This window comes from Dinoponera quadriceps, unplaced genomic scaffold (genome assembly GCF_001313825.1).
Source record: "Dinoponera quadriceps isolate SergipeBrazil2010 unplaced genomic scaffold, ASM131382v1 scaffold823, whole genome shotgun sequence".
Taxonomy (NCBI): Eukaryota; Metazoa; Arthropoda; class Insecta; order Hymenoptera; family Formicidae; genus Dinoponera; species Dinoponera quadriceps.
In genome coordinates this window covers 271,071-298,854 of record NW_014555144.1, presented here as the reverse complement: position 1 = coordinate 298,854, position 27,784 = coordinate 271,071, and the positions used below count along the sequence as shown (strand labels likewise).

The 27,784-nt window shown below is 46.4% G+C and overlaps 6 protein-coding genes across 6 annotated transcripts; 3 read left to right on the top strand and 3 right to left on the bottom strand.

Moving 5' to 3' along the window:
- Positions 1 to 63: 63 nt before the first annotated feature.
- On the bottom strand, positions 64 to 10,908 carry LOC106743100 (kinetochore-associated protein 1). Its single transcript, XM_014616637.1, has 31 exons — positions 10,701 to 10,908; positions 9,931 to 10,169; positions 9,710 to 9,823; positions 9,511 to 9,631; positions 9,210 to 9,364; positions 8,878 to 9,080; positions 8,308 to 8,768; positions 8,032 to 8,229; positions 7,502 to 7,923; positions 7,251 to 7,419; positions 7,035 to 7,130; positions 6,761 to 6,952; positions 6,558 to 6,688; positions 6,348 to 6,459; positions 6,016 to 6,259; positions 5,810 to 5,948; positions 5,569 to 5,720; positions 5,254 to 5,498; positions 4,872 to 5,167; positions 4,631 to 4,788; positions 4,337 to 4,534; positions 4,110 to 4,225; positions 3,925 to 4,034; positions 3,295 to 3,416; positions 2,842 to 3,215; positions 2,222 to 2,583; positions 1,836 to 2,024; positions 1,271 to 1,502; positions 884 to 1,186; positions 730 to 810; positions 64 to 205 (listed from the first exon to the last, which is right to left on the bottom strand). Exons 1-31 carry the CDS (start codon positions 10,836 to 10,838, stop codon positions 173 to 175), a joined length of 6,105 nt encoding a protein of 2,034 aa, XP_014472123.1. The 5' UTR covers positions 10,839 to 10,908; the 3' UTR covers positions 64 to 172.
- A 124-nt stretch (positions 10,909 to 11,032) lies between these two features.
- Positions 11,033 to 12,615, top strand: LOC106743099 (PIH1 domain-containing protein 1-like). The gene is made up of 7 exons (XM_014616636.1): positions 11,033 to 11,203; positions 11,283 to 11,373; positions 11,452 to 11,634; positions 11,707 to 11,879; positions 12,004 to 12,231; positions 12,322 to 12,465; positions 12,524 to 12,615. Exons 1-7 carry the CDS (start codon positions 11,141 to 11,143, stop codon positions 12,551 to 12,553), a joined length of 912 nt encoding a protein of 303 aa, XP_014472122.1. The 5' UTR covers positions 11,033 to 11,140; the 3' UTR covers positions 12,554 to 12,615.
- Positions 12,616 to 12,797: 182 nt separating this feature from the next.
- Positions 12,798 to 15,677, bottom strand: LOC106743098 (sphingosine-1-phosphate phosphatase 2-like). Its single transcript, XM_014616635.1, has 5 exons — positions 15,225 to 15,677; positions 14,509 to 15,032; positions 13,991 to 14,192; positions 13,672 to 13,896; positions 12,798 to 13,284 (listed from the first exon to the last, which is right to left on the bottom strand). Exons 2-5 carry the CDS (start codon positions 14,996 to 14,998, stop codon positions 12,867 to 12,869), a joined length of 1,335 nt encoding a protein of 444 aa, XP_014472121.1. The 5' UTR covers positions 14,999 to 15,032; positions 15,225 to 15,677; the 3' UTR covers positions 12,798 to 12,866.
- A 474-nt stretch (positions 15,678 to 16,151) lies between these two features.
- Positions 16,152 to 19,979, top strand: LOC106743048 (angiotensin-converting enzyme-like). Its single transcript, XM_014616541.1, has 11 exons — positions 16,152 to 16,406; positions 16,822 to 17,101; positions 17,386 to 17,514; positions 17,599 to 17,711; positions 17,841 to 18,029; positions 18,248 to 18,515; positions 18,581 to 18,689; positions 19,039 to 19,397; positions 19,479 to 19,610; positions 19,667 to 19,727; positions 19,791 to 19,979. Exons 2-11 carry the CDS (start codon positions 16,866 to 16,868, stop codon positions 19,977 to 19,979), a joined length of 1,785 nt encoding a protein of 594 aa, XP_014472027.1. The 5' UTR covers positions 16,152 to 16,406; positions 16,822 to 16,865.
- A 66-nt stretch (positions 19,980 to 20,045) lies between these two features.
- On the bottom strand, positions 20,046 to 24,867 carry LOC106743101 (YEATS domain-containing protein 2). Its single transcript, XM_014616638.1, has 4 exons — positions 24,368 to 24,867; positions 21,223 to 24,086; positions 20,274 to 20,347; positions 20,046 to 20,176 (listed from the first exon to the last, which is right to left on the bottom strand). The coding sequence occupies exons 1-4, from the start codon at positions 24,462 to 24,464 to the stop codon at positions 20,059 to 20,061; spliced, it is 3,153 nt and encodes a 1,050-aa protein (XP_014472124.1). The 5' UTR covers positions 24,465 to 24,867; the 3' UTR covers positions 20,046 to 20,058.
- A 262-nt stretch (positions 24,868 to 25,129) lies between these two features.
- LOC106743094 (protein fuzzy homolog) lies at positions 25,130 to 27,672 on the top strand. Its single transcript, XM_014616631.1, has 5 exons — positions 25,130 to 25,484; positions 25,654 to 26,046; positions 26,272 to 26,469; positions 26,551 to 26,750; positions 27,274 to 27,672. Exons 1-5 carry the CDS (start codon positions 25,407 to 25,409, stop codon positions 27,629 to 27,631), a joined length of 1,227 nt encoding a protein of 408 aa, XP_014472117.1. The 5' UTR covers positions 25,130 to 25,406; the 3' UTR covers positions 27,632 to 27,672.
- The last annotated feature ends 112 nt before the right edge of the window (positions 27,673 to 27,784 follow it).

The following is a 27,784-nucleotide window of genomic DNA, read 5'->3' as shown; positions in this document are numbered from 1 at the left end:
ATAATCGATACCAAGAACTCAAAAATAAGTTACGGAGCAAAGGTTAAAAGAATTTTATTTGTCAGAAATTCGCATAAATTTACAAATATTACTTATTTTTAAAAAATAGATTAATTTTTAGACAATCTCCATATAAATGTATGTTATCATGGTCTCGCATTTCCTTCGATTTTCATGGCACAGATTTCTGCACGATGGCGAGGCTCTGTAAATACGTAAAAATAATGCATTAATAATTAACGTATTCCTTGCCGCAGCCATCTTGATTAACGATATATCAGAAACAAGAGAACTCTAGCGCCTAAAATTCTTACGGAATGCGTTGAATAGGATATACTTATTCATAAAATAATACTTACCTGATCAATTGAGAGCACATTTATAAAACATTCCGAGAAAACTTCCTTTTACTTTCTTTAATAAATCTCAATACCCGTAAAATTAACGTGGCAAAATTATAAGATAGATAAGTAAAAAAGAAAGTTGCATGTCACGTTAATTTAACGGTTATTTATTGATCGTTAGAGCAAAAGAGGTAAGTCTTTGGAATATTTGACAAATGTGCGTCAACCGATCGTGTCATTTTTATGGGCATACTCTTATTTTCTCTCTCAAAGTATTTCGCGAGGATTTGCATGCGTTTTCTCGTTTCTGACATCATCAAACAAGACGACTGCGACGAGGGATCGAAAGAGCCTCAACTGCATGCGAGATATCTATGACACTCACGCGTGCTATCGTCAGCACCCCTTTGGAGGATAAATCGTTCAATCCTTCTGTGAGTTCTGCGATCGATTTTCGATTAATTACCTGAAAGGACATCAACATCAAGTGATAGTTATTTCGCGGATAGCACGGGTTCGCGATAATTTCTCATAATCACCTGTAATGCGAACTGTCTTTCGGTCTCGTTTAAGAACGGCAGAAGCGCGGCGGCCAAGCACATCTGTTGGCAATGGAAACAATTCCTCGTGATAGCAGAAAAATCCAACTCGTGCGCTATCGGGCACGAGTACAACAGACGAATCGCCTCCACGCAATTGTTGACCTGCTCCGCGCTCGGAGTCACTTCCATTTCGCTGAACGGCTCGGAGATGATCAACTGCCACCCCATTCTGTAGCCGTTGCAGTTCACGATGACGCTCTGGCTTCGTCCTTGCAGCAAGATTCGCTTCAGTTCGCTCGTCTAAAAGCGCATACCGACATTATTTTCAAAGTGAACAACGGGGAACATCTGATGATCATCGATGAGTCACAGCCGCGACCATACCATTCTCAACCTCGTCATCTGACTTAAAACGCCGTCCCAAAGAAGGATGTCGTATATCCCAAACTCGATGGAAATCTGCGCTATCACGGAGAGAGCGTACGGCGAGTGGCGCTGACTTTTCCACAGGATCTGAACCAGTTCACGTTTCGAGCACGTCTCGAACGTATCGATGTTATAGCGCAATCCCAATGAGTCCAACCTGCTGATGTACTGCAGCGACTTGACATATTTCCTGACACAGCAGCGGTAAAATTATCCATCCAGCAGGCACAAGTTATATCTTGTAAAACTTATTGTAACTTAGTGAATTATTACATGTAACAACTTACAACTTATACGTCATTACAATAATTAAAATAAACTTACAATTTCAATTAAAAAAAAAACAATGTATACCTTATGACACACTAATATACGATGACCAAGTAAGAGGATCTTACGATAACTTATAAATTATTAACAGATAACTTACAAGATACAATGATGTAAGCTTTTCTAGACTTAGGTTTGGTAAAATCAAATCGTAGATAAGCATGAAGCTACGTGTCACATGATATAATTATACCTGAAAGTATTTATATCTCGTTCGGACAGCTTCTCTAGAGTGGCGGTATCAACGATAGTCTGCAATACTCGAAGCGCTCGGTATCGCATGTCGCAATCGTACTCGGCCTCGCCATGGTAACCATCGAAGCCTATATTTACGAGAAACTGGGCGAACAACGTGTTCTCACACTCGAGCATGTAGGATGCCCTGTGAGAATAGGTTCAGTTAACAATTTATAATAAGCAGCCTAGATACATATACTCTAACGAAATCGAATGACGTTTGCAGAATTACTCAGGAAGAAGTGGATGCTCTAAAGAAAGAATGCGAGGCTGTCGCCACGGAAATAGAGGATGATTCTCTGTTAAAGCAACAATGAGTGAACGAGACGGACAATGTATCACCTGAGCAAGTTGTCTTCGTATTCCGTGTTCTGATCGGACCTCATTGTCGGCAATATCTCCGTGAAGCTCTGCGACAGGTCGGCGTACCGAGGATTCGAGGACCGCAACCATTCTTGCAACAGCTCCAAGCGCAGCTTTATCGTGTTCAACGAGAAGAGCTCGCAGAGCTCGTCGACGGCGGCGTTGATGTCGGGCCTGTGGCTGGTCGCGCTGCGACATCGCGACGGTATGCTCTCGTCCCGGTACAATTCGCGCACCAGCTTGCCCGGGCTCTCGATCAACGCGAAATACTTGTCCTTCTCCAGACCGTGCGTACGCAGAATATGCTCGGACGAGAACCTCAGGTACTTGGATTCGATTTTCTGAAGACGGAAGAGAACGAGCAACGGAGATCAATACTTTTCTTTTACCTTATATATATATTAACAGTTATCTTTATATATTAATATATTCTTTGGCTTTTTATATTATTCCTTATTTTATACTTTTTTCTTATTTATTTATCCTACACTACATTCATATTAATATATTTTCCTTTTCATATATATTAATATTTCGAATGTTCACTTTTATATAGAATTCTCTTAGACACGCGGTGGCCTACAGAAATCCCGGCGTACCTCCAACATGCCCTCCTCGAATTTCGTGGAGTTTTGCGCCGCCAATTGGGAGTACTCGTAACACTCCTTCGCGGCGGCGACGCGATCCGCGCCCGGAGGTGTGTGATTGACAACGTAGTATAGAGCCGCGGTGCCGTAGTAGAATCCGTCTGAATCGGTGATCCGTTGTATGCATCTCTTGATATCCTTCAACAACGTGGTGTTCTTCGGGTTGAGCGACCATGCGGCCGGGTCTTTCGACCTGGTCAAGTTGTTCCCCCAAACGTGCGTCACTTCGCCTTTGATGGCCAGTGTGCAGACCAGGTGCATCTCGAGATTGAGGACCCGCGCAACGCTCAGCCACTTCTCGTACGTGCGTAAATTCAATTCAGGCGCTGGTGATGATGAAGCGGAGAAATGTGGATCGACTGAACATGTGTTTGATAGTTGAGTTTACCTTCGAAATGTACTCACTGATAAGCTTCCAAAAGTCGACCTTCAACAGGAACGGTAGTCTCCATTGAGCGATGGGCGGCAACGTGCTGTGTTCTGGATTAAATTGTATCCATTCGTTGTGTTCCGTGGACGTGGGGGACCTAACGTGTGCATAATCGTTGAAGTTAATGTCAACAGCAAGTTGGGTAAGTTAATTTTTATTTTCAACTGAATTAAGTTAAAAGTTATCGAAAAGGCTGATTTAATTGGGCACTAGCGCTCAGAGAGGGGGAGAAGAAAGTCTACTGACATTATTTTCACACTTCCCGATTCCCTACTGTAAGCAGTAATTTTAATATTGATGAATTTTTTTAACTTTTATAGAAAAAAAAATTAACGAGTTGAAGTTAATGCATTTTAACACTTTAATGGCCGCTCACACAACATGTGTGTGATACTACCGCCGAAGAAAATATTGCCGGCCCCTGGGACGACGTTTGACTGCGTAGACGTGCGGCCATTAAAGTGTTAAACAATTAGTTTCGGTTAAAAGTTAACTGATTTGAAGTAAACTAAGTTAGAGGTCATTAACTTTTTAACTTAACTTTTAACTTATTTGACTGGTTATTACTCAACCCTGACAGATGTTAAATTGTAACCTGTACTTGCCCGCTGCGTGTATAGTTCTGCAGGAAACGTAGATAATTCCTCTTCTTCATGTCTCTGTCTCCTATGAGATCCATTAGGATGATGAACACTTCGTAGTGGTAGAAATTGATCTAAATTCAAACGTGAGAGAGATTTATGTCTCGCGGAGGCTCGCTCGTACGATGGTTTTGTCTTTGATATCTTACGCGTTCCCAAGACATGGAGATCCACTGCTTTAACACAGACTTATCCTCTATTTCCGCGGCAACAGCCTCGCATTCTCTCTTTAGAGAGTCCACTTCTTCCTCACAGACGAGTAATTCTGCAAACGTCATTCGATTATTAGAGAGAGTAAAGAGATGATCTGTCTACAAAACTACTTGGTGGAAAAGTAATGATCGTCAAATATATATACATTGTTCATATCATTCACCTTTATTCAAGCTCGAGATCGTTATTGTCGGATTCCACGTTTTCAGCAATTTTTGCAAGTAAAGCAACAGACAATCGGTGAAATTGAAGCCAAAATTGTAGCAATAGTTTTTCAGTATGGGAATCGCGCTCTTCTTACTGTTGCTTATGATATTCTGTAAGATTTCTCTTTTACTTGAAGTATCGCTCGTGAACATTTCTGTAATCCATATACATTACTTAGATTATGCAATGCAAATATATATGTATATATATATATATATATATATATATATTTGATGATGATGCACGATACCTCTATAAGTTATTGAATACTGCGACAGTCGTTGTGCCCAGATATGCAGCAGCTTGTAATTATCGAACTTCTGCATCAACGAGCGATTTCTTCCCATGTACGAGTACTCATATCCCAGAATCAAGGCTTTGGAATGTCGAATGTGGTCGGCTTCGAATCTGAAAATGCGTGTCGTGATACACCAGCATATCCGTTACGAACGAAATAAATAATCGTGAGAAGCCAGTAGGATTTCTCTTACGACGCACAAGCTGTGGAGATCCAACTGCACGCCTCTTGGTCGGGCAGCATAAAGAGACAAGCCAGTCCCAGGTGCAGATCGAAGGATCGTCCGGTGCACAACTTTCTCAGCAAATTCAGCAAAAGCTGCGACAGCGCCGATCTCAGCTCCGCCAGTGCGTTCTCGTTCTTCGCTGAGATGCTGCAGTACGCGAAGTAGAACGTCTCGAAGATTCGTAACAAGGAATAATCGTTGTGTTGGTGTTGCAGCTCCCTCGTATTCATCAGGAAGTTGCCCAGCAATCCATCCATCTGTTCCTACGTACGAAGAAAATGTCGACGAATATCGCGAATTACTCTCGCAAATGAAACGACTGCTGCATTTTTGCATTCGGAATACGCACGGAATTGCAATCTGTGTTTTCACCATCGTCGATCCGACCTGAGTGGCACAGCTGCAGAGACATCGCGTCCTTGAACAGAGACAGCAATCTTTTGTCCAAAGATATCGCCTGATCCTCATATATTGCGTACAGCTTCAAACTAGACTTCGGTGCGGTTCCTTCTCCCTCATCGCAATAACGCTGGACAGGAAGGGTCGGACACACGTTGACGCAGGTGTGAAGCGACAGCGCAGCCGGTAAATCGTCTGAAATATCAGTTTCCGTCAATAACGTTAAATTATCCGGCGTAACGATTAGTAGAAATTCGACACGTGCTGTCTCGACAGGTGTTCAACATCGAAGCGCTCAAGCTCTTGACTATTTCCACGGTGTCTGTGTCCGCAGCAGCGTGTCTCAGTGCGCACAAGCACATCTCATTCATATCTTCGAATTCATCCGGCGTCACATCTGGATTCTTATCGTCGCCACTGTAGGATACAAGAGAGCGCGAATGAACGGATGATGGATAATCTACAGGCGTGTGAATTTTAAAGCGCATTAAAATGCAAACACTTACTCGATAAGCTGCTGCATAGCGTCCGTGTCTTTTACTTGCTTCAACAAGGACAGAGTTGCGTGTGATTTCTCGAATCCTAAGAGCGCGGCGATTTGAGTAACCATCTTATGTATAGCCGACAAATCATTCTTCCCGGCGCCTGCCAGATACCACAAATAAGAATCATTGATTGATGTGCGACAATCGAATCCACAAAACGGTCTCACCTGACAGCAATTTTGTGATGCATTTCTGCAGCACGAGTGACTTTTGCGTGCGATAACTCTTCCACGAGGCATCAACCTGATAATTCTTCCTCAGTACGTATAACGACTTCAAGTCTCTCATTATACCGATGATGTCATTGCTGAAGAAAACATCCACCTTCGACTGTGCCGATAAATTGTGTATTTTGAGCTCGAGGCAACCCAGAATCTCTACGTGATGGCCCAAGATTTCCAGTGATACGTCCTAAAACGTACAGTTGCGAATCGATTGCAATTGAACGAAAACCTGCATCTTCATCGATTTGATATTTTATCACCAGAGTACGTTTTACCCGAAGAGAAAAGGCTGTGATAATGTAATTGACAATTCCCTCGTAACAATGCAAAGCGTCAGCAATATTATCTTCCAGGTGGTATATTATGTCCATTGCTTTCTGCAGGTTTCTGAAACGAACGTCAGATATGCCGAGTGAACTAATGTAACTTCATCGATAGGAAATCCTTCCCGTGTAGATTTTGGATATCAAATAACGATACGATACCCTTCGTTCAATCGGGCGCTTATGCACCGAGAAAACGCATCTTGCCTCAATTGTTGATCGTTCTTAGCCAATACGTCTATGTCACTGATCATAGAATCACGATCTTCTTTTATGATACGTGATATCAATCTCTAAAACAAAAATTCGCCGATGTAGTGGCACACAAAAGCGTCTCCCGGGGACATCACGCCGTTTGTACTAACATTATTCACGCCAATTGTCATGTATCCGTATTTCTTTAGGACGATTTTTTTCGGAATATAGTCACGTTCGAGCTTGATCTTAGAGGACAAGCTGTGATCGAAGTTACTGCTGGTCTCTGCCAGCGTGCTTATAGTTGAGCTCCATGGTACCGGAGCCCTCTTCAAAACCTCCAAAGTTTGCTCCAATCGATTCTATGGAGCGAACGGTATGAAATGTAAGTATTTCGCAAATTATAAAATATACGACGATAGGTGATGTGGATCTTATGCTTGCCTCTAAATTGTATATAAAGTCTATTATAACAGCAACTCTTCTTTCCCATGCAACTTCTTCGCCGATCCACCAGCTGCTGGAGTTCTTTACTGTTTTCTAAAAAAAAAAAAGAGACACGTAACACTGCATATATTGATTATTATAAATTAACAAGAATTTAATATTTCAAGAGACACGGTCTTCGTAATAATTACAGAGCGAGAAAATGATACGCACCTGTATGAATGTACAGAGAACGGAGTCGTTTTGTAAATTATTATTGAGCATGTATTGCTTCAGGAATGTATTCATAAAATCGGGGATTTCGTCCAGATGAATTCTATCCAATAACATATAAGTCGCTTCTACGGGCGAATCGACGTATATGCTAAGAGGCACTCTCAACCTGTCGATCACAATTTCTCAAATATTTAATATCCCGCAATTCCCGTGAATTCTAACTCAAACTAACCACGCCATATACTGACCTATAGGCGACCTTCAATTGTTGAATGTCGGACAGAGCTTGAAGCAAAAGCATCAGCTGCTTCAGCAGAGAGTTCTGATACTTGTACTCTTGGTGGAAGTAAACCGACTGCTGATTGTCCTCGAATTTGAGCAACCTTATGAATTTTTCGGCGAAGTCCGTGCCAATTTCCGGCCATACCTTGCAATGAGATATCTCAAGATACTTCAATTTCTTCAAACCCCAAGATACGATCTCGTCCATCGCGTCGGGTAACAAAGACAACACGGTGGGTATAAAATGGGTAAGCCACGGCCACAAACACGACGGGGCCAGGTCATCGGGTAAAATTGTAAAAATATTTCGCACAGTCTCCACAGACGCGCGCTCCATTATGTCGGGAAGATGCCTTGTCCAAATTAAGGTGGCCGATTTCAGTTGACCCTGTAGAGACATCAAAACATAACGAGGAAGTGTAATACTATTGATATGGCGGTTCTCATATCGTTGCTCCTGGATTACAGTATGCCTGCAACTGCGCGGTTACAATACCATGCGTAAGTGGACGTTGAATTCGTGCAACAAATTCACTTGCGAGAATTTGATCCATTTATTCATAGCCGTGTCAACGTTCAGGGACGAGGTGTCATCCGCCTCGGTGTCTTGGATCATTTGAAAAGTCTCGAGTCTGTGCAGCGTGTTGTTTATCAAAGACAGATTGGCATTCAGTTGATCGTCCGCGTTCCCTCTCTGCGAGAGTGATATATCAGAGACGATTACACGTCGAGGTAATGACACGTGTGAACTATGTGCAAACGTAACACGTACCTTCATATCTTGCACTATTCTCTCGCGAGCGTACAAGTAGAGCTGTCTCAACTGCGTGTAATCGGAAAGGAGAGCTTTGCTGCAACACTCGGTGATGTATTGCACATTTTGTATTCTATCGAGAATGTCTATCAGTGTGCTCACGCAAGCCGAGTCGGAGGTGGATTTTGTCCAAGGGGCGAATTGTTCCACGTACAACGCTGCTTTGGAACAATGAATTGGTTCCACGGAGAGGGAGAATTTCTCCGCAAAAGCCTCAGCTGCGTCGAACTGCCTTCTACTTAATAATCTCGCTAAACGCATCTCGGGGATGCTCTCCGATATGATTTTCACTCTGAACGTGTCGACGACTCCGCTTTCGGCCGCAACGCCTTCTATGTAGGATATGTTGCTAGAGTTGTGCAAGTTCTCGAATAAATAAGCAGCGGTGGGAACGTTGATCTCTAATTTCTGCTCGAAGTCTGAAAGGAAAAGTACGAGCTAGATATCGCGTATCTGCACGAGAAGCAGGAGGAAAATTATTGCCTCTCTACAAGGCATTATTGCGTACGTGAAAATAATTTTCTTCACCTGGATAAGAAACGAGGCATAATTTGTACGTGTTGTCATTGCTTTCGGATCGTGTCAAGAATAAAATCTCACAAGAATAATTAACATTATCGTTCTGTACTATGGTAAAGTCGAACACTGGGCCATCGTACAATTTCAAGCCGAGTAACGTATCCGGACACACAACACTCAATACGTGGTCTGTACGCAGACAAAGCATCTTACTGCAACAAAGTATGTTATTACAAAGTATGTTATATATATTTTTACATCTTACCAAAACATATAAAATATAAGTGATGAATTCAGTTATTTTCAACTTAGTGCACGCGCTCGGAGATCCAATTACTTACCCGCTACTATTCAGTTGTTTTATTTTTTTATATCCGAAGGAAAATACAGCGCCAAAGTTGTTGCATTGCTCACTGGGCCAAGTGAATATTGAATTTGCTCCAACCACAGTTATCGATAGTTCTTCCGATGACGCGTCCGCTGTAGCACTGAGGAACTGTAAAAAGGTCTTCGTGAAATAATGCAAGGAATGGAAAAGATGCGTCTCATATATGTGTAATCTTATTTTCAGCTTGGATCAGGTGTTTCCCTTTTTTTATTAACATTTTTATCAAACAAATTTGCTAAGGAAACTCTTACTACCTCCAGACATGCAAATCCTGGAAACAGCTGAGAGCACTGTATGTCCATTGCGTATTCTGCAACTTGATTAATATCGGGAGATGCATTCTCCACATCTTTACAAGAATACTTAAAAGGGCATCTGAAATGTTTAAATAGTTGCAAATAAAACCGAACTGTGGCAGTGTATAATATAAATGAATGTCTATGTATTCAATACTTGTAAATAGCTCCAGTGTTTGAGACAAGTATCACAAATGTTTCTTCCTCTTGCTTTTTGAAGGAAATATCGATTATATTATCAGGAACATTAGCCTGATTATCAGGTATAGGTCTGTAAGCAGAATTTATTAATAGCAAAAATTGTACAGAGAGAAAGGGTTGATGCACTTTTTAAATTGTCGTTACTTCGAACGATGTTTGACATTGTTGAATACTCACATCATAGAGAGTAATTTCTTCTCGTATATGTGAAAACAGCACAAAGTTCTGCTCGTAAGCATCACAAATAAGAATAAACCATCATTGGATGTGCAGTAGCAAATTATCGGGTGGGGAAAACTGGCGTTAAGAAATACTTTATCGCACGTTTCATCTTGAAAAATTGTAATGGATTTGTCAATCGCAACGAAGAGTTTGGAATGCTGAATAGATGCTGAAACATTTGGTTTCTGGTCCACCTTACGAAAAAGATACAATCATCAATCTTAATAATACAAGAACATTTTTCTAATTATATTTTATTATATACTTTATATAATCATAAGCATAAAAAGAAGATTCTACATTATTGTCATACATATCAGATAAACAAAGATCATTTTATGAGAAAGTGCCATTTTTTTTCACTCGTGTTCGTAGCGAATTTCAAGAAAGAACGCAAATATCAGGAGATTTCTATCCGAATAAGAACAATTTACATAGTAATGAACAAAACACGCGTAAACCGTTAAATCCGTGAGTCAAATTCAAAGCGCGCGCCATGACACCACAGGTCGGCGCGTGCGCGTCTCAGGAAAATTTAAATACCGCAAAAAGATTATACAGTATCGCGAAAAACAACGCAAATGTGCGAAAAGACTTCTTGAATTCCTGCTGTAAGATCATCGTCGATCTTTTCCTCCCCTCGCTTTCAATTGACAATCGTATCGCGTCCCGTCAGCCGGGATTGTTGAAGTCGTCGTGTAACCGTCAAACAGAACCGAAAGTACCTGCTCTCGGGACTGAATAGTCGCCATGGTGCACGTCTCGTACAGCGAGCCATTGTTTTCCGCGATTATTCGCGTACCGAAATTGACGGTCTCGTCATCGAGGTTGAAGCCCGACAACACACGATCCCACAAAGCCATCTTCAAGGATCGACCGAGCTCACTCCAGGATTACGCTCGATCAAGCGCCAAGGCTGAAGCAAGTGTTTCCCACATCAGAGAGAAACCTGAGAGCGGCCACGCCGGCGTTTTCCTCGATTCTGTTTTGCGCGGCTGTTCGATACGCCCTCTGCACCCACTTTTGGACGTCGGAACTATCTCGCTTCATCCATCATTGCTAGTTGAAAGGTTGTCAAACTGCGAAGTTGTATTTTGTAATCGCAGGAATTGAACGTTCCCTTTGTCGCATTTAATTATATTGTCTCATCAATTATTAAGCAACTATGAGCGACTCGACGTTTCTCGATATCGATGAATCTATCCAAACAAGAAACTTGTTGATACTGGTAAATAATTAAGCGTAAAGTGATAAATATATGTATGCATAATAGTTAAATTAAAAGAATGTTTGATATTTCCAAACAGAACGAGGAAAGGGATGGTGTAGATCATCAAATAGGTGAACTGATGAAACAATACGAGCCAGCTTTGGTGTCCGTTATACAGCCTGTTCCCGGTTTGTGCGACTTTTCAGATATTGCGCTACAAACATCATTCTGTAATTGTAATAATTATAAATATAATGATTATGTAGGTATCTGTGTAAAGATCAAATCGACCAGTGAAGGGAAGGTTTTTATAAACATATGTATGTCAGACGAGATCCCAGCTCCGCAGGATATATCTGATGATAAATTGTTCCAAGTTTTGGATGATCATGATTCTACTTATAGTTTACCGATGAGTATCGGCGCCGAGAGAGTAGAGAAAGACAAATGTAATGAAAATACGGGGAACTGTGTGATCTGAACAAATGTTCTTGTGAGATTTATTCTTTTTACTCTTACAGCCGGTGTACCTTGCCCAACATTTGATGTCGTGATAAATACAGCTTACTTAACAAAATGCCAACAAAAGCCGCATTTTATGGCGTTTACAATATTATCTGTATTAAACGGCGTGATGGAGAAGTCCGGGAAAGAACTCGACATGGAGAATTATACTATCCTCAAAAATCGAACGGTGAGCATATGTAAAGTCTAAAGCCGGGACATATAAGACGCTCCTTGTCCTGATTTTAAACGTTGTGTTATCTGAATAGGAATTAATCTGGAATTTTGCTTATTGACTTCGAATGATACTTCAGGTAGTAGGCAAACTACAGCAACAAAGGATACGAGTTCGAGAGCGGAAGATACCGCAACGTTGCGAACCGTTAATCGAGGAGATCCCGAAGTCTAAGAAATCCGCAAGTAGGAAAGTATGTTTACAGGAGAGCGATAAAGCGGAGAGGGAGGTGGATTATGTAATTTTAAGACAGCCACCGGAGGGACCAGTTGAACGTTTAATCGCTTTATTTAACATGCCGAGAAACGTGAGTCATAAAGTCCAACTAGCTCGATGATCAATGACACTCAGTCGTATGAGATAAGATAAAAATTTTGATATGCCTTATCAATCGCAGGTGTCGATCGAGAACGTGGTGGTACTCATCAACCCCGACCGCATAAACGTTACAGATGAGAAAACTTGTTGTTCACACGATGTTTTACTTCCATACAATATAAAGACTGACAGTGCAAAGGCCTATTTGGACTACAGTCTTAAGGTAAGAAGAAGAGTCTTTCCTTCCTAGTGCCATTTCCTAACGTTTTTATACATTTCAGGTGTTACGAATAGATATATTAGCGCGATAAGGGAGACGCAGTCACTCCGACGGAGACGGGATTGTACCTTGAGCGCGTTTTCCCCTCTCACAACACTAGAACAAATTTTTACTTTCGAGTGCTATCGTTAATTTTTTAATGATAATTTTTTAAGGTACACGCGCTACCTTGCTGAGACAGTTTTCGCACTAGCGTGCGAAATGATCGGTCAGTTGTATTACATTGGACTCGAGATGATCGATTACAACAAGTTCGAGACCGCGACGCAAACACAAACGAGATATATAAAATTTATTTCATAGAGCAAAATACAAATCGGACAACAAGTTGTACGTTAAGTTTCTCACATCTCTGTGTAGAAAGTCGGCCGTTCGATACCCAACATACCGAACACATTTGGCAGCAGATACACTGTATTTACACCTATCATGAAGCAACACGCATATTTGTAGACTAGGTCGACGAAAACCTTGTTCGGATTTCCACTGTAGTCTTGGGACTTCATCAGCTCCTTCGAGTTAATTCGCAGTATGGCACACATTGTGGCGTAGCTGAAGGATTTGCAGATGGCTTTCGTAGCGATTACGCAGCAAAAGCCGAGTATAGTTCGGAAGATTAGGCGGCCGAGCATGGGATACGTCGGCCAAATGATGTGATATGGCGGTGAGAACAATGGTTTGCTCAGCACACCGGTGTAGTGATTCAGCCACGTCCCGGTGTGAACACCCGCTGTCACCGACACCACCATCGTGGTGTCGCCTCTGGAATAAATTGAGGAATTCAACGGACGGATCAGACTCGCAGAATTGAGTCGCATGGGCGCATGACATTCCATACTTATATGCAAATAAAAACCCGAGTTCCGAACTGATGCATCTCGATATATCTTTGTGTTTTCAAGAGTAAATTATACGTTACTGTCATTTAGAGAGACGGGACTCGCGGGTCTTCGAGAACGGATTTTAAAGCGCCACTGAATATTAATGTTCAACAACGCTATAAAAATCCACGCTCTATCTCCGAAATTCTGCCTTCGGTCAGACCAAGCTGGAACGATTTCGTCGCGATTTGTGTTATCGGTCCCTTCAAAAATCAATCTGTGGCAGTCTGAGAAGGAAGGAAGGGCTGTTCCATCGATCCGTGCTCACCTGGTGGGTGTCCACTTGTCGCTGCACGGGTAGTACACGATAGCGGCGATGCTGACGGCGATTAATATTGTCAGAAAGCAGAAATTCGTGACGACGTAAGGGTCCATCGTGTCCACCAGAGGTACCAACGGGATCATTAAAACGATCGCCAGTATCACGCCCACCACGATATCCAGCACGGTATGCATGCCCAGGTAGAGTCTGCTGGTGCTCACGAGCGCACACCTGGGGAACCAGGTGCGAATTGCGAGGTCATACAGGTTGGTACAGGCAGCGAGCCAGGCGCGCAGCATGCGGGCGATGCACGGTTCTCACTCACCAGAGAAAAGCGACGACGCAACCGATGCGAACCGGATAAATATACCTATTCATTGTGAATAATACTACGCTAAATGGAATGGAGACGCCGATCATGGCGTGAGTAGACGGCATCCCGTATTCCTGCGACCATTTGTTCTGCAACCTGGCCGCCGGTGGGCACGTCGGCCTGGGCCAACGGATCACATCTTTCAGTGCTTGTCCTGGAAACAACCTAGTGCAAGCTCAAGAATGTAAAGAGCGTTGAAAATACCTCTCAGAAAGACGTGTCGGATTCGACTAAGAGTGTAAACAGAGACAGAAGACTCGAGACCGAGCGATCTCGGTTCGTTGCCGAGGTAACCATCGAAGGATTCATCTAGATGGCTCGAAATAGCTATATGATCATGTATTAGCGAGGATCGAGGAATGTCTCCTCCAAGTCTGGGCTCGATCGTCCTTCTGATGGGTACTTTCAATGACCAATTATTAGTGCATCACACCCTGATAAAATCCACCTTTCATAATCTTCTGCCTTACCGATGGTCATAACAGTGGCCCATACCAGGACCACTCGTCGGCCGACGGCTCCGTCGATGTTCCAGAACCAGAAGGGTATGAAAGCCGAGTAGAAGATCTCATCTCCCAGCTCGGTGCCGAATAAGAACAGATAGTACCAGAATGGATTGTTGATTGTGTAATGCGGACTTTTCTCCGCCGCAGCTTCTTCCCTGTGTTTGTCCGATGACTCATCTTCCGTTTGCGTTATGTATCCATTGAACTCTTCTTTGCTATTGGTGTCACAGCCATTTGTCTTTCGATTGCGGCAAGTCAGCAGATGATTCCCTTCGTTATGATCGACCTCTGTGCATATGCACTTGTCCTCGTCCGAGCTGCTTCGCGGCTCCTCCCCGTCGGACGTTCCGCCGTAATGTTTCTCGTAATAATGTATACTGACGCCGAAGAATCGTTGTATATCCGCGACCAATTGGGAGTCCTTCAGGTAGTCGATCACTTCCGACCCGATCATCCTCGTCGCGAGTACTAACACCGCTTCCTCATGTCTGCAAGTAAGCGCGATCAGAGCGATTGATCAGAACTCGGAGCGCGACGGACACACGCTTTCTCTCTCTCTCTCTTTCTCGAGAGAGAGAGCGCGATACCGACGATAATTAAGAGACATCGCAATTATTCGGCAATATTCGGATCATTATTACGCGGTATCGAGGCGATTAATCCGATAAACGGCGACTTACCGAAGACACACCGCTGTTGCCACTCTCCCTCTCTCCTTCTCTTTCTCTTCTGATATCACCACCGATGAAATCAAACGGACGAAACGGAGAGCGGTAACAATTAACCCGATATTACGGATCCGTCCACGGCCGATCTCGCGGCCAGGAAAAATCGGGCGCGATTCGCGCGCGGCGAGCGATTTTGAAGCGCGCTGCGCTGCACGTTACTGCTGCGCGTCACCGAGCATCGTCACGCGGTTCGTTCGTTCGTTCCGACGCGATCCGCGGCGGCAGTGAATCCTCGTCTGTTTATCGTACGCGGCATGAATAGCGGCCGACACCACCGCGAGCGGAGCGAATACTCCCGGCTCGCCGCGGTCGGCTGCGCGTGTGGTGGTTGCGTGTGAATGCGACTCGCGGCGCACCGCGTGTGCGTCATCGCGAAAGACCGCCTGTTATACCGTACTCGACGCCGGGCACGTCGGCTGTAGACCGTCGTTCCCGCGCAGGCCGTAACCGACCGAGGGATCGCGCCGCAGCGCCACTCCTCTCGACCGGTGGGGGGATGAAACCTGTCCGAGATTCTTCCCGGTCGGTATCGCTGTCGAGGTCGATAATGTTTCGGCTCTTCGATCGAGTCGGGTCGTCGTCGATAATCTCGCAAACGATCAATCGGGGTAGTTCAGAATGAAACACCGTTGTTATTAATCAAATATAGCACGTTATCGAGCGCTCTGTGACTTGTTATTATCTAGGGACGTTGTAAATATAGATTTACTCTACTTTTTGAGGGGAAAGTGTTGAGGAGAAAGCCGAAAAGTATTTAAGGAACGAAATAAGCGCATTCAATGTCTCATTGACGGTACCTCGACTTCTTCGAGTCTGCGTATAATATTTTATGTGTGTATTTATTAAATACCCGATTCGCAGATATTCTGAGATGGACATCCGTATTTCGAAATATTCGCTACATCTGTGCGATATTCGGCAAATACTCGTGCACGAACTTCTTGAGAAAATGCCGAGTCGTTGAAGTGAAAGATAAGGGTGGTGATAGCTTCCGAAATGCGGCGAACGTAAGAGCAATGTGTTTTTCTTTCTGAGACGAGACGAGGAACCGGGAGAGAAACTGGGAGCTGCGACTACACGACGAAGAGTAATTTCCCGGAGAAGGCAAACAAACGCGTGGGTTTCGATTAAACGGTATCGTCCGCCGCCCAAAGAAAACAGGAGGAACGGCGCAAGAGCGGCCGGGGTTCGGTCTTCGAATGCGAATAAAGGCATCGGCTTCTGCCGCGGAAGGATTATTTCTCGCGGCATCGAGAGCGCGTCATCACGACTTACCATCCCGTAAAATACAGCGATCAATTTGCGAGTCCTCGCGAAACATGCTTCTTCTTCGCTTCATCGCCTGCGCCGTTCTTCCTGTCGACGGTCTCTCGGCGAATAAATCTAATAGTCGGTATTAAAATGTTGAAACACGAGTTACGAGATAAATTGATCATTAATCATTAAGTTAATCGTGAGCTCGTAGGGGCAAACCTTCCTACGGAATTGATTCTCTTAGAAATACTTAAAACTTAGTTCAGTCGATCAGCGTAATTCGCATTTGCCGTAGCGGTGGACACGTTTGATCACGCAGCAAGGATCTCGCTTGGTCGGATGGACGATTCGCTCGAGTTCCTGAATCGAGCGACCGCCAGTCTCGAATGGCGAACCCTCAGGAACGCTTCGGCCGTTCCATTGGACGTGCACGCGTCCGTCTTTCAACTGAGACTGAAGTGGAGGAATCGTTGGTGCGCGGAACTGATTGACCTTCAGGACAATGGAATGTTCGTGGACAGACGGTTGCGGCGCTTTTTGTGCCGCGGACCGAAGTACACGGGGAAGATGACGAGGTACACGGCGAATAATTACAGAGCTCCGAGTAATTACAGACCTTTTTCGTTATCACGATAAAAAGAGAAAGTCACTGGTGCGATAAGCAAGCGGGTGTCGGCTCGTTAATGCACGATGGCATTATGTACCGCCGACAGGTCCTGTTGTATTCCTGCCGGCAAGCCAGACGATCAAATTTTACGGCCGACACCGCGCAAAATCTGCTTCCGCAGGCTTGGCTATCTGGCTATATTTATCCGTGACTAGAAAGACATTAATTGATCGATTAATTTCACCAATGCAGGGAGATCGCCGTCGTCAAGGAATCGCTGTCTTCTACGTACGATTCTGCGCGGATTTGCAAAAGCGAGGGTCAGCAACGAGGATGTTACCAAGGCGAGTCAGAGGTGGCGAAGTTAATGGCGACTTCGAGGTGACCCAATGTTGCGATTCATTTATATCGTCGAGCAAGAAACACGACGTATCTCAAACGCGTATATATTTGAATTGAATTTAGAAACGAGAGGGAATTACGTTGGGCTTGGTCCGCTTGGAGAGACCGTATGAGCGGGATGAGGTGGCCGTTTGCACAGTTGGTCGCCCTTGAAAATGCAGCTGCGCGAAGTAACGGTAATACATATATATATAAAATTCATTACGAGTTCTATAATAGCTCCACACATGTGTCAAAATTAATGATACCGACTTGTGTATATTGAATTTTACGTTTAATAACAATCAGATGTTATTTCATGCAAGGCTACGCGGATGTCGGAGCGTACTGGAGGGAAGAGTTTGAAATTCCGAACTTGGAGAACGTCTTCGAGGAGATGTACCGACGTGTCGAGCCCCTGTACCGCCTCCTTCACGCCGTCGTGAGGTCTCGACTCGCGAAATTGTATCCCGATGTCGTCGACACGTCCCAACCGATTCCTGCTCATCTGTTGGGTAAGATTCCCGGTAACGACTTAGGAGTAGCGCAAGATGTCCCCGAATCGTCCAACGTATTCTGGAACATTCCGAGCACATCCGACAGGATTCGACAGGATGGAGCCTCGGAACGTTCTGTGTTATCCGAGGATAAAAGTAGCGAGAGAAATTCCCTTTTCCTCGGGACACACGCACACAACGGTTTCGGAAAGAAAACGCGCTCACTGTTCTCGCAGGCAACCTGTGGTCGCAGAGTTGGGAGACGTTAATCGACGTGGTGTTTCCGAACTACGCAGCGATCGTGCCGGATCTGGCGGACTCGATGAGGCGGGACAATTACAGCGTGACGAGGATGGTGAGAGAAGCGGAGGATTTCTACGTCTCCCTTGGATTTCCGCCCTTGACGCCGGAGTTCTGGCGGAACTCGGTCCTCGAACGGGAACCTGGTGAAACTACCAGCTGCCACGCGACTGCTGTTAACATGTTTAAGAGAAACGACGTTAGGTATCTACTCGAGACCGGCGCTTCGAGCTTGACCGACCGGACTGATCTCGCGTTCTCGTTTTCAGGATCTTCGCGTGCCTCGAGGCGAGACCGCAAGATATCAACGTTATCCATCACGAGTTAGGCCACATACAATACTACATGGCGTACCAGAACCAGCCGTCGTTTTTCAAGGTCCTTCGAGTTCCTTCGAATAAATCGGAATCAAGTAGTTTAACACGTCGTCACTGCCACGTAGTTTTTCGAAGAAAAAAAAAACCCCACCGTGACGCCAAGTTGGTTCTTCTTCTCGCGTAAATAGTTCCTCACGCTGAGGCTGCGTTCCAATATTCACTGCTGGTACTGAAAATCTGCAGTACACGTAAGTACACTTGTAGTGTACATGAACTATAGATTTTCAGCGCAGTGGCGGTGAGTTTTGGAGCCTCAGCCTAACGCTCTCTCGCTTTCTCCGGGAAACGAATTCATGAAGGAGGCGACGCTAACTCGGAAGGTAAGGAATTGAGGTCGCTCTTCCCTTCAGAACGGCGTGAATAGCGCCTTCCACGAGGCGATAGGCGACGCGATCTCCCACGGGGCGACTTCCGCCCGGCACATGCGGCGTCTAGGCTTGATGCGCGGGGCGTCGCCGAACTCGTTGGGGGAAACGGCGATCCTGGTGAGGCGGGCTTTGCTGAAGATACCGCAGCTGTTGAGCGGCCTGGTGATTGAGAAATGGAGGTGGTCGGTGTTCTCCGGGAGAACGAGACCCTCGAGCTACAATCGGGCGTGGTGGGAGCTGCACCGTCGCTACATGGGCGTCGCGCCGCCGTCGCCGAGGACCGAGCAGTTCTTCGACGCCGCCGCCAAGTACCACGTTGCCCACGGTATACCTTACGCCAGGTGAGCAGCTCGAGTCGACGAGTGAAGTCGGAGAAACGAGAGACGATAGAAAGACAACGAGAATCGCTCCGTCATTCGCAGGTATTACCTGGCGAGCTTCCTGCAAGTGCAACTGTTCGGAGGGATGTGCGAGGCGACCGGCTCCACGACGTCCAACGCGAGCCTCCACGAGTGCGACATTTACGGATCGAAGGACGCGGGAAGGATCTTGAGGTAGGACAGATGTGTGTCTTATCTCATCTGCAAAATGTCTCGTACAAAACTGACAGCTTTAATTATACTTCTCAAGGTGTGGCTCGGAGTGGTAAAAAAAAATATAATTCTAAAAAAGTACGGGGGAGTCGTTCATCAAGCGCGCACGCGCACGCGCTGAAGTAGCAGTAACAGCAGTAGTACGCTCGTTTCTCGTCTTTAAGGTCGGTGATGAAACTCGGGAGCAGCGTGGACTGGAGGCGCGCGTTGCGCTTTACCACGGGCCGGGCTGAGTATCGCGCGGAGCCGCTTCTGGCTTACTACGAGCCGGTTCGCGAGTGGCTGCAGCTCGAGATCAAGCGTCGTGGGATCCCGATGGGCTGGAACTGAGGCGGGCATCCTGCGGAGAGCATGTCTTTCCAAGCGGAATCGTCGCTAATATTCGTCGCGACTTGCGACCCCGTCGCACTCAATTCGTCGTACTCAGTTGTTGTTGCGAGCCCAAGCCTTCGTTCGTGAAGATGTCGAACTCCTCCCGACTGACGAGGACACTGCGGACGTCGTCCGGTGTGATGATCGTCGGACACCTGCGACAAATCGGGAGAACGACGCTTGTGTAATGATGTGGCGGAAATATAGCGATGTGTGTGTGTGTGTGTGTGTGAGAGAGAAAATTGTAATTACCCCTTATCTCCGTCTCTCTCCCAAGCTCTCGCCAACGACGACCGGATCAGGTCCTCCACGAAACACTCGATGACCTAGAAAAGCACGAGACGACTTCTACAATAATGATTCCACTCGCGAACGATGAGCACGTTGATTCATACAACTGATATTTTACTTTCAGATATTAACCCCCAACTTGAGATTTTGTCTTGCGAATTAAAAGTATATTCACACCTTCGGGTATTTTTTTAAATCCAAACTTAAAACTTATTAATTTAAGATCCCCCACTTGTAGATATTTAATCCAAATTTAAGGAGATATTTGTTTTATTAATTTGAAATTGATTACTTTCAGGTATTTAATCTGAATTCAAGATTCGCTTTATTGTAGAGAGGAAAAAATATGGAAACCCAGAAAAATCTCGAAAAATATAAGTTTTGCGGAAAAGTGTCTCGGATAAAAGTTGCGGAGTTTAAAAAGATCTATTTACTGATCTTATCAGTTTGACTTTGGTTAGCGTCGCCAAGATCAGGATAAGGTCAAGTTGAATTTTTTAAATATGACCCTCTACTTTTTATCGCACATTCTTATAGCCCTTGTTGAGACGTTTTAGAACACTGTGATAAAGCTTCATTTGGTTAAGAATTCCCCGAGATATTTAAAACTTTGTCACTGTACTTTTTAATGTAAAACACGAAATATCTCGTAAAGGAAGAGAATCCGGCCCGAGAATCGAAGGCCGTGAAAACGAAGGATTTTGAGTAGCCGTGAAACAACTGATCTTAAGTAGCTCTCCGATTATCGGAATATTTACATTGTTCGTTTTACTTTGAACCCTCCTCCGGTCTTGCCTTATTCATTTACCACTTATCCCCGTCGAATAAAAAATGTCCATTATTCAAGACACATCGCTTCATCGGGCACCGGATTCCCGTACTCGAGACAAAGCATGAAAACGATCATCACCCTCATTATCGCTCGGCCGGCCGCGCAGCACACGATACCCGGGACGATCTCCTCCGGCGCGATCTTGATGCCGATCTCTTGCGCGGTGTCGCACACGAACTTGTGTAACGGCACTAGCCTCTCGTCGAGCTCGAGCGGCGTCAACGTGGCAGAAGACGCGACGGTGGTATCGTCGTCTTGGCGTTTCCCCCGGTCGACCGGGCCTCGACACGGGCTCTCGTCGACGGTCTCGACGTCTATCTCGTCGGCGCAGTCACTCGTCGAGCGACGATGACTAGACTCTTGCCGGCAGGTCTGTAGCCACCTGTGGAACTCAAGCGGCTTCGTATAAGTGGATACGGGGGTGCCGGAGGCCCCCGAAGGATCAGGCAGTCTCTTGGTGTCGGTGCTCATCGCGTCCAGGTCCTCCGACACTCCTCGGACACTCTTGCGACTCGGCGTGTAGCCGTGCAACCTCGCCCACACCAGGATCTCCTTGACACTCCACAGCCGGTCGTCCTGGCGCAGCTTCCTGCTTAGATAGCCCCTGATCGTAATCGCGCGATGCCACTCCAGGGCCCGCTGCTTGCCGACGCTGAACGCGAGGAAGTCCTCCTCGCAGTAGCACGCGTAGGGATGCAGCCGCCTGTACTCGGGGTCGCAAGCCTCTCGGGTGACGATCGGCAGCCTGCGGATGGCGAATCGCACGAGCGCTTCCGTGTCGGCGATGTCCGCACGGTCGATCGACCGGAGGATCGCCTCGTACCGCTCCGTCTTACTCTGGAGCCTGTGCTTGTCCTTGCCCAGCGTGATCTTCCTCCGCATCGTCTTCTCGTCCTTGCCCGTCGCCGAGCTCGCGCTTTCCCCGCCGCTGATCGACGACGAGACGGGGATACCCCTCGCGGCGTCGGACAGGCTGTAATTGTACCGGGGGTCGCGCCAGTCCGCGATCTTCAGCGCCGGCTCGGAGTAGTTGGCGTTCAGCAGCAGGCTGTTGGCGCCTCTCAGCGTGAGCGTGGCGGCCTCCTTGGCGACGACCGGCTTCCTCAGGACGCTCACGGGAGGACGCTGAGGGATCGCGGCAGGTGCCTTCGCGTCGCCGTTGTCGAGCGTCCCCCTCGCCACGTCCACCGGGATCAGCTTCTTGTCCTTCACGAGGAGTATCCGCTTGCTGGCCGACGACGGCTGGAACAACGGTGGTATCGAGATCTCCAAGGGCTTCAGATGCGAATTGTCGGCGGCTCTCTGCAGACTCCACAGGCGGTTGAACATGCTGGACGGTTTGCAGTAGCCGTTGCTCGTAGTCGTGTCTTTGTTCCCCGAAACTTCGGATGGAGCCTCGTCGTTCGTCGCTCTCGGGGACTCGCTTGGGTCGAGCGAGTTCTTCCTCGGGTCGTCCCTCCGGAATGCCGTGGGCCCCGCCGGCACCCGGGGCGCCAGTGATTCATCCTCTGTGTTCCTCGCGAGCGTCGACGACGGAAGAAGCTCGCTGGAAGGCTGGATATCACCGTTGCACTTGTGCGACGCGATCGCCGCGTCGTCGGGCTTCCCTTCGACCGCCGCCGATGAGCCAGTCCCAACAGCGGCGTTGTTCGAAAAGTGCTTCGTCGTCACGTGACCGTCCCTGACGATGCGATAAGGCTTGCAATAGTGCTCCTTCGTGTAACAGTGGTCGTGGTCGATGTGAAAATGTGAAATGTCTACGTCCTCCGAATGCGATTCGTCAGTGCTAAGGGGGAAAGGCAGGCCCGCTCGTTCGGCTGCTCTCGCTCGGATATCCGATGTAAATATCTCGGCGAGCGCCGTGCCTGCTGGCGGCTCGCGTATCCCCGGTTCGATCGGTTCCTTCTTCGGTCGAATCTCCTCGGCGAGTGGCGATCCCGCGCGGCCGCACTCCCCGTCGTCGTCGCTCGGCGATTCCACCTTGACGCGCACGTCATCCCCGGACGCCGTGATGGATGGCTCGTTCTTCTCGCGGGAGAGATCGCTCGTGTAGATCCACATGTCGACGAGAGTCTCCGAGCCCAGGGTCTGCAGGCCGGTGCAAGTGCGGTCGAGCTTCAGGTGGTGGATGATGTCCATCGGCTTGTTCAACACGTTCGTGAAGTGCAGCTGCACCCGGAGCGGGAACTCGCCCCAGCCACGTCGGGATAGGTGGAAGGGGTGCGAGGTAACCTCGACGACGTCGTGCGGCCGGTAGCTCGGGTGTAGGAAGAATCTCACCTTGCTGACGTAGGTGCCGATGTCGGCGTCCTCCTTGTCGCCGCGCACGTACATGGTCCACTTGTGACTGGCATCGCTGCCGTCCCGCCAGTCGGGCGGGATCCACTTGGAAATGTTGCCGACGATTACGCGCTTGTACACTTTGTGCCTGTCGCCGCGGGACGGCCGTGCATTGCACTCCGGCACGCTGCTCTTCGGCGGCACGTGCCGCGGCAGCTTGCGCGGCTGTCGCTCCTCGTCCGCCGATAGTTTCCGCTTCTTGTTCGACGGGCGGTTGTCATCCGCTTCGACATTTTCCTTGTTCGCTGGGCTCTTCCCTTCCGACACGAGCGGTTCCTCGTCGATCGGCAGAAAGCGAGGATCCGTGGAGGTAGATGGCACCGCTGGCTCTGTACAGTTCAAGATTTTAGGACTCTTGCCGAGCAACGACTTCACCGCGGGGTGAATTCTCGTTTGCTTGCTTGCCTCAGCAGCCTGCGGCAGCTCGCATTGCTTGCGGTTGTAGTAGTCGGTAATAATGACGTAGCGCAGGAAATGCAGGGTCCTCAGGGATTTGTTCAGCCTCTCCTGTATCTGCAGGATCTCCTTCTGTTTCTGATTGATGTCCTGCGAGAATTCCTTCTCTATTATCGCAGTTATCTTCTTCGCGGTGCTGTTCCTCGCTGGAATGCAAAAGCGATGATGACGCGACGGAAGGAGGCAATACGAATGATTCAATCAATCGTGACGAATCAATGTTTAAAGATATGAACTAATAATCTGTCATAATATATGTAAATGTTTTCAGTGATGTAAGATTTTACATATCACTACCGTTACGTGAAAAATTCACACGTCCTTTCTCGACAGTTCCAAAATTTACCCTTTGATCGTTCATGTTTATCAATCTATAGGAAATTATCGTTAAGCGGTAACAATGCGCTTTATATTTCCATTAACTTACCATTTTCTTCGTAGATCTTTTGTTGCGCCTGGTTACTGGAGGCTGCAGAAACGTAATCAGGATCCTGATCGTTCAGTGATTCTTCAAAAGTACTCATTTATCGCGTTTGATTTGTTGATAAAGTGAATATGAGTCATTCGAACACACGTGGCACTCGTGGCACAATATTCAAAAACATGTAACAATACGCGAATACGGCAAACAACACTCCCATACGTACTCATATGCACTCCGATTTCTTTGACAAATACCGTAAAAAAGCACAAGGAATTCCACTCGGACAGAGGTTATACTCACTGTTGTATCGCCCGTTCTACATCTTCGAAAACGGAAAGCGACCGTCACTTTTGAACGACAAATTCTTTCTAATCAACAGAACACCAGTACTCATCGCCAGAGACCGGCTGATCTGCGAATTTAGTAAAACATCGAGACAAACCTCGATAAAATCGCTATAGCCCGACTGCAGCTGGAAAACAAGCATCGCACGCTTTGCCATATTGGACACCGCTTGAGATCCGTTAGAACGATGGTTTTCAACGGACCGCCTGACGTCATCTAAGTCCGGATTTACAATAGGCGTGATAAGCTTTAAGCCCGTATCAGACTACGGATTGAGATGAAAAATTACTACCGTTCAAATTTTCCTACAATCACTTGTCAAAAACTACCAGACTTAGTAGGATTCCCGCTAAGTTGGCGACACTGCTAACAAGTATATAGGACGACAGTGGATTTAGAACGCGCCTTTACCTTCGAATAGTGGCACAGCTCAACGACAGGATGGCTTGTCGTTCGTCAACATAAATACAACATCGGCAGTTACAATACGACGTGATCATTTTCCGGACGGGGAATATGTTACATACATAGAATATGTTACTCCATTTAATGAATATTTCCGGTGAGTAGCACAATTAGTCGAGGGCTTCGGTTGAGTAATTTTTCAAGGTTAGAGAAGTTCGAGGTTTCTCTCTCGCACCGTGACACTTGACGTTCCTCAACGCGTCTCAACTGCGATATTCGAACCCGTGCGAAGATGTCGGCGCACGTTATGTGCTTGACATCTTCCGGAGGAATTCCTCTGTTTACGCGTCACAATGGAGACAGCGATACGGTACGTGTGTTCAAGGATAATTTAATTATATTCCATAAACATTGCATCCTGTTCCGTCCCCAAACATTACATACCCGTATTCTTCCTTTATCTCGATTTTTTTTCTTTTATAAGGTGTTACTAAGATTTTTTTTTTATATAATGTTACGATCGATAATGGTGTTTGCAGATGACGTTTTCGAAAATAGCATCCCTCAACGGAGTCCACATGTTCTTGAAGTCGCAGGATATCACTCTGTTGAGCACCGATCTGCCGGACACGACTGTGGTGTGGAAGGAATTTGAGGACTGCATCATACTGATAGTAATCGCCAGCGGAGTGACCAAGTATGTATTGGACAAATTTCTGGACGCCACTTTCGGCGCGATGGTCCTCTTCACTGGTATCGACGAGATAAGGAACACCAAGAACATAGAGAGGCTCAAGAAGGACATGCGTCTCTGTGGTCCCATCATAGACAGACTGATGGACTGCCTGGACATAGGAGATAAGATCTCCGCGAAAACCGACATGGTCAATATGACAGAGTGCATCATATCTCCCGAGAATCATTTGCTTCAGGTAGCTGAATTTCTCACCGGATAAACTTGGCACCAGGCGAGCTTCTCGAAAGCCATGCTGATCTTCGTTTTATCATCACATCGCAGAATCATCGTCACGGAATGCACGATTGGGGTTTAACCTTCCGACAAAATTGGAAAAATTTCCAGAGCTGAGTTGATCAATGTGGCTTTTGAGAGGCTCAAGTTGTCGATATGTGTGTGTATTAACACATATGTATCCAAGACTTCTTTAGAAGGATTCATGGAATGCCTGGACTCGGTGTACGGGTGCATTCTGGTGCACGGCTGTGTGGCAGTCGCTACGGAAGGCTGGTGGTCGCTGGATCCTGTGGAAAGGAAATTGTTGACAATAGCGGTTACCACCGAAAGTATCTGCACCACCCGCGACGTTCCAGTGTTCCTGCCTCGTAAGAGTCCGAATGTAAGGAACAGACGCTTGAGTTTGATTAAGAAACGGAACGATGATAAATTCAACCGCAGATTTACGATGTCCCGCTTTCAGGTGGCGTTCAGACTGGTGTCTATATCTCTGATTAACCACGTGGACGTCCTGGCGTTGTGCGGCCCGAATCCGGAACTGACGGAAATCGAGAGATTCGCCGTGCAATGCTGGAAAGGCAATATCGATGCGCTGTGCGCATCTGAACAGTGTTATCCTCGGAACTTACCCGCTTCGATATCCTTGGACGGTGAAACGCTCGGGTAAACTTGTTATTTCGCATAATTCATATATTGCCCACACATCCTCCCTCCGTCCCTAATATAAATTTGCCATCCAGTAAACACCAACTAACAGTAACGTTATCATATTATAATTTCATTCAATAATGTGAATATATCGTATATCGCATATAACAGTTACATTGTTGAGTAAGAAATCATAACATTAATATCATTATTAAAGCAAGTCAGGTGCCATTAAACTAACGATGAAATATTGTTGAACTAAGTGTGACTTTCATCGAACTCTGACCAATCGGCAATTTAACATCGTTGCCAATGAAAAATATCGTTCCGTCTTGCCGACGCGGGTAGAAATTATCAACTTGTCGATTATCATTAAATGACAAGTTACAAAACTGGAAATCAGTGGCGATTCTTACTCATCGATTATCATTTAATCTGACGAAGTCGCTTTAACCGTGAGGTGCCGTTAAACTGACTGAACTAACGTCAGTTGACCGTTCACCGAGTATCCCACATCGTCCTGCTGCGAACATTTCAGATTTCTGCTGGCGAATTACAAGGTGGAGAAGTTCGTGCTCGGCAGGAACTCGCAGTGCGCGAAGAATCGCGTGACCGGCTCTCACAGGCTGGACATCCTGCGTACGTTTTATCACCAGGCGGTCGAGACGTTCGCGCTGTCGGCCGAACGCGACGACGGCGAAGGTGCGACCGCGTGGAGGTTCAGCGGAGCGAAGGAGACGTATCTGTGCTCCGAGTATCACAAGTGTCACGCTGTCAAGCACGGTGAGCACGTGCTCTGCGTCCTGTACACGTCGGCCGTGCCGACTCACACCATGAGGCTGATCAGTCAGAAAATACTCAAGACGGTGTTTAACGATAAGCAAGCGTATTGGTAGGCCCCTGCTTTCTTCCTTCCACCCGTCTCGCATCTGTAATATACGAAATAAAACTATACTTCGTACGAATTTCAACATATATTCTCGGAAATCTCGCCGCCGTTAGAACATTCGTTGCGGAGAAACGGTAACACACACCAAGCGCCACCTAGA

Excerpts from the sequence above, each read along its gene's own strand:
- LOC106743100 (XM_014616637.1), bottom strand. The coding sequence starts at position 10,838 with ATGGCTTTGTGGGATCGTGTGTTGTCGGGCTTCAACCTCGATGACGAG. Across the intron at positions 2,584-2,841 it reads TCGAGGAGGGCATGTTGGAG|AAAATCGAATCCAAGTACCT; the intron begins GTACGCCGGGAT and ends TTCCGTCTTCAG. Across the intron at positions 2,025-2,221 it reads TACGAAGACAACTTGCTCAG|GGCATCCTACATGCTCGAGT; the intron begins GTGATACATTGT and ends CTATTCTCACAG.
- LOC106743099 (XM_014616636.1), top strand. The coding sequence starts at position 11,141 with ATGAGCGACTCGACGTTTCTCGATATCGATGAATCTATCCAAACAAGA. Across the intron at positions 11,374-11,451 it reads CGTTATACAGCCTGTTCCCG|GTATCTGTGTAAAGATCAAA; the intron begins GTTTGTGCGACT and ends ATGATTATGTAG. Across the intron at positions 12,232-12,321 it reads TATTTAACATGCCGAGAAAC|GTGTCGATCGAGAACGTGGT; the intron begins GTGAGTCATAAA and ends TATCAATCGCAG.
- LOC106743098 (XM_014616635.1), bottom strand. The coding sequence starts at position 14,998 with ATGATCGGGTCGGAAGTGATCGACTACCTGAAGGACTCCCAATTGGTC. Across the intron at positions 14,193-14,508 it reads GGCCACTGTTATGACCATCG|GACAAGCACTGAAAGATGTG; the intron begins GTAAGGCAGAAG and ends GGTTGTTTCCAG. Across the intron at positions 13,285-13,671 it reads GACAAGTGGACACCCACCAG|AGGCGACACCACGATGGTGG; the intron begins GTGAGCACGGAT and ends AATTTATTCCAG.
- LOC106743048 (XM_014616541.1), top strand. The coding sequence starts at position 16,866 with ATGGACGATTCGCTCGAGTTCCTGAATCGAGCGACCGCCAGTCTCGAA. Across the intron at positions 17,102-17,385 it reads TACACGGGGAAGATGACGAG|GGAGATCGCCGTCGTCAAGG; the intron begins GTACACGGCGAA and ends TCACCAATGCAG. Across the intron at positions 19,398-19,478 it reads CACGGTATACCTTACGCCAG|GTATTACCTGGCGAGCTTCC; the intron begins GTGAGCAGCTCG and ends CGTCATTCGCAG.
- LOC106743101 (XM_014616638.1), bottom strand. The coding sequence starts at position 24,464 with ATGAGTACTTTTGAAGAATCACTGAACGATCAGGATCCTGATTACGTT. Across the intron at positions 24,087-24,367 it reads AAAGATCTACGAAGAAAATG|CGAGGAACAGCACCGCGAAG; the intron begins GTAAGTTAATGG and ends TTTGCATTCCAG. Across the intron at positions 20,177-20,273 it reads GAGAGAGACGGAGATAAGGG|GTGTCCGACGATCATCACAC; the intron begins GTAATTACAATT and ends GATTTGTCGCAG.
- LOC106743094 (XM_014616631.1), top strand. The coding sequence starts at position 25,407 with ATGTCGGCGCACGTTATGTGCTTGACATCTTCCGGAGGAATTCCTCTG. Across the intron at positions 25,485-25,653 it reads ACAATGGAGACAGCGATACG|ATGACGTTTTCGAAAATAGC; the intron begins GTACGTGTGTTC and ends TGGTGTTTGCAG. Across the intron at positions 26,047-26,271 it reads CCGAGAATCATTTGCTTCAG|ACTTCTTTAGAAGGATTCAT; the intron begins GTAGCTGAATTT and ends TATGTATCCAAG.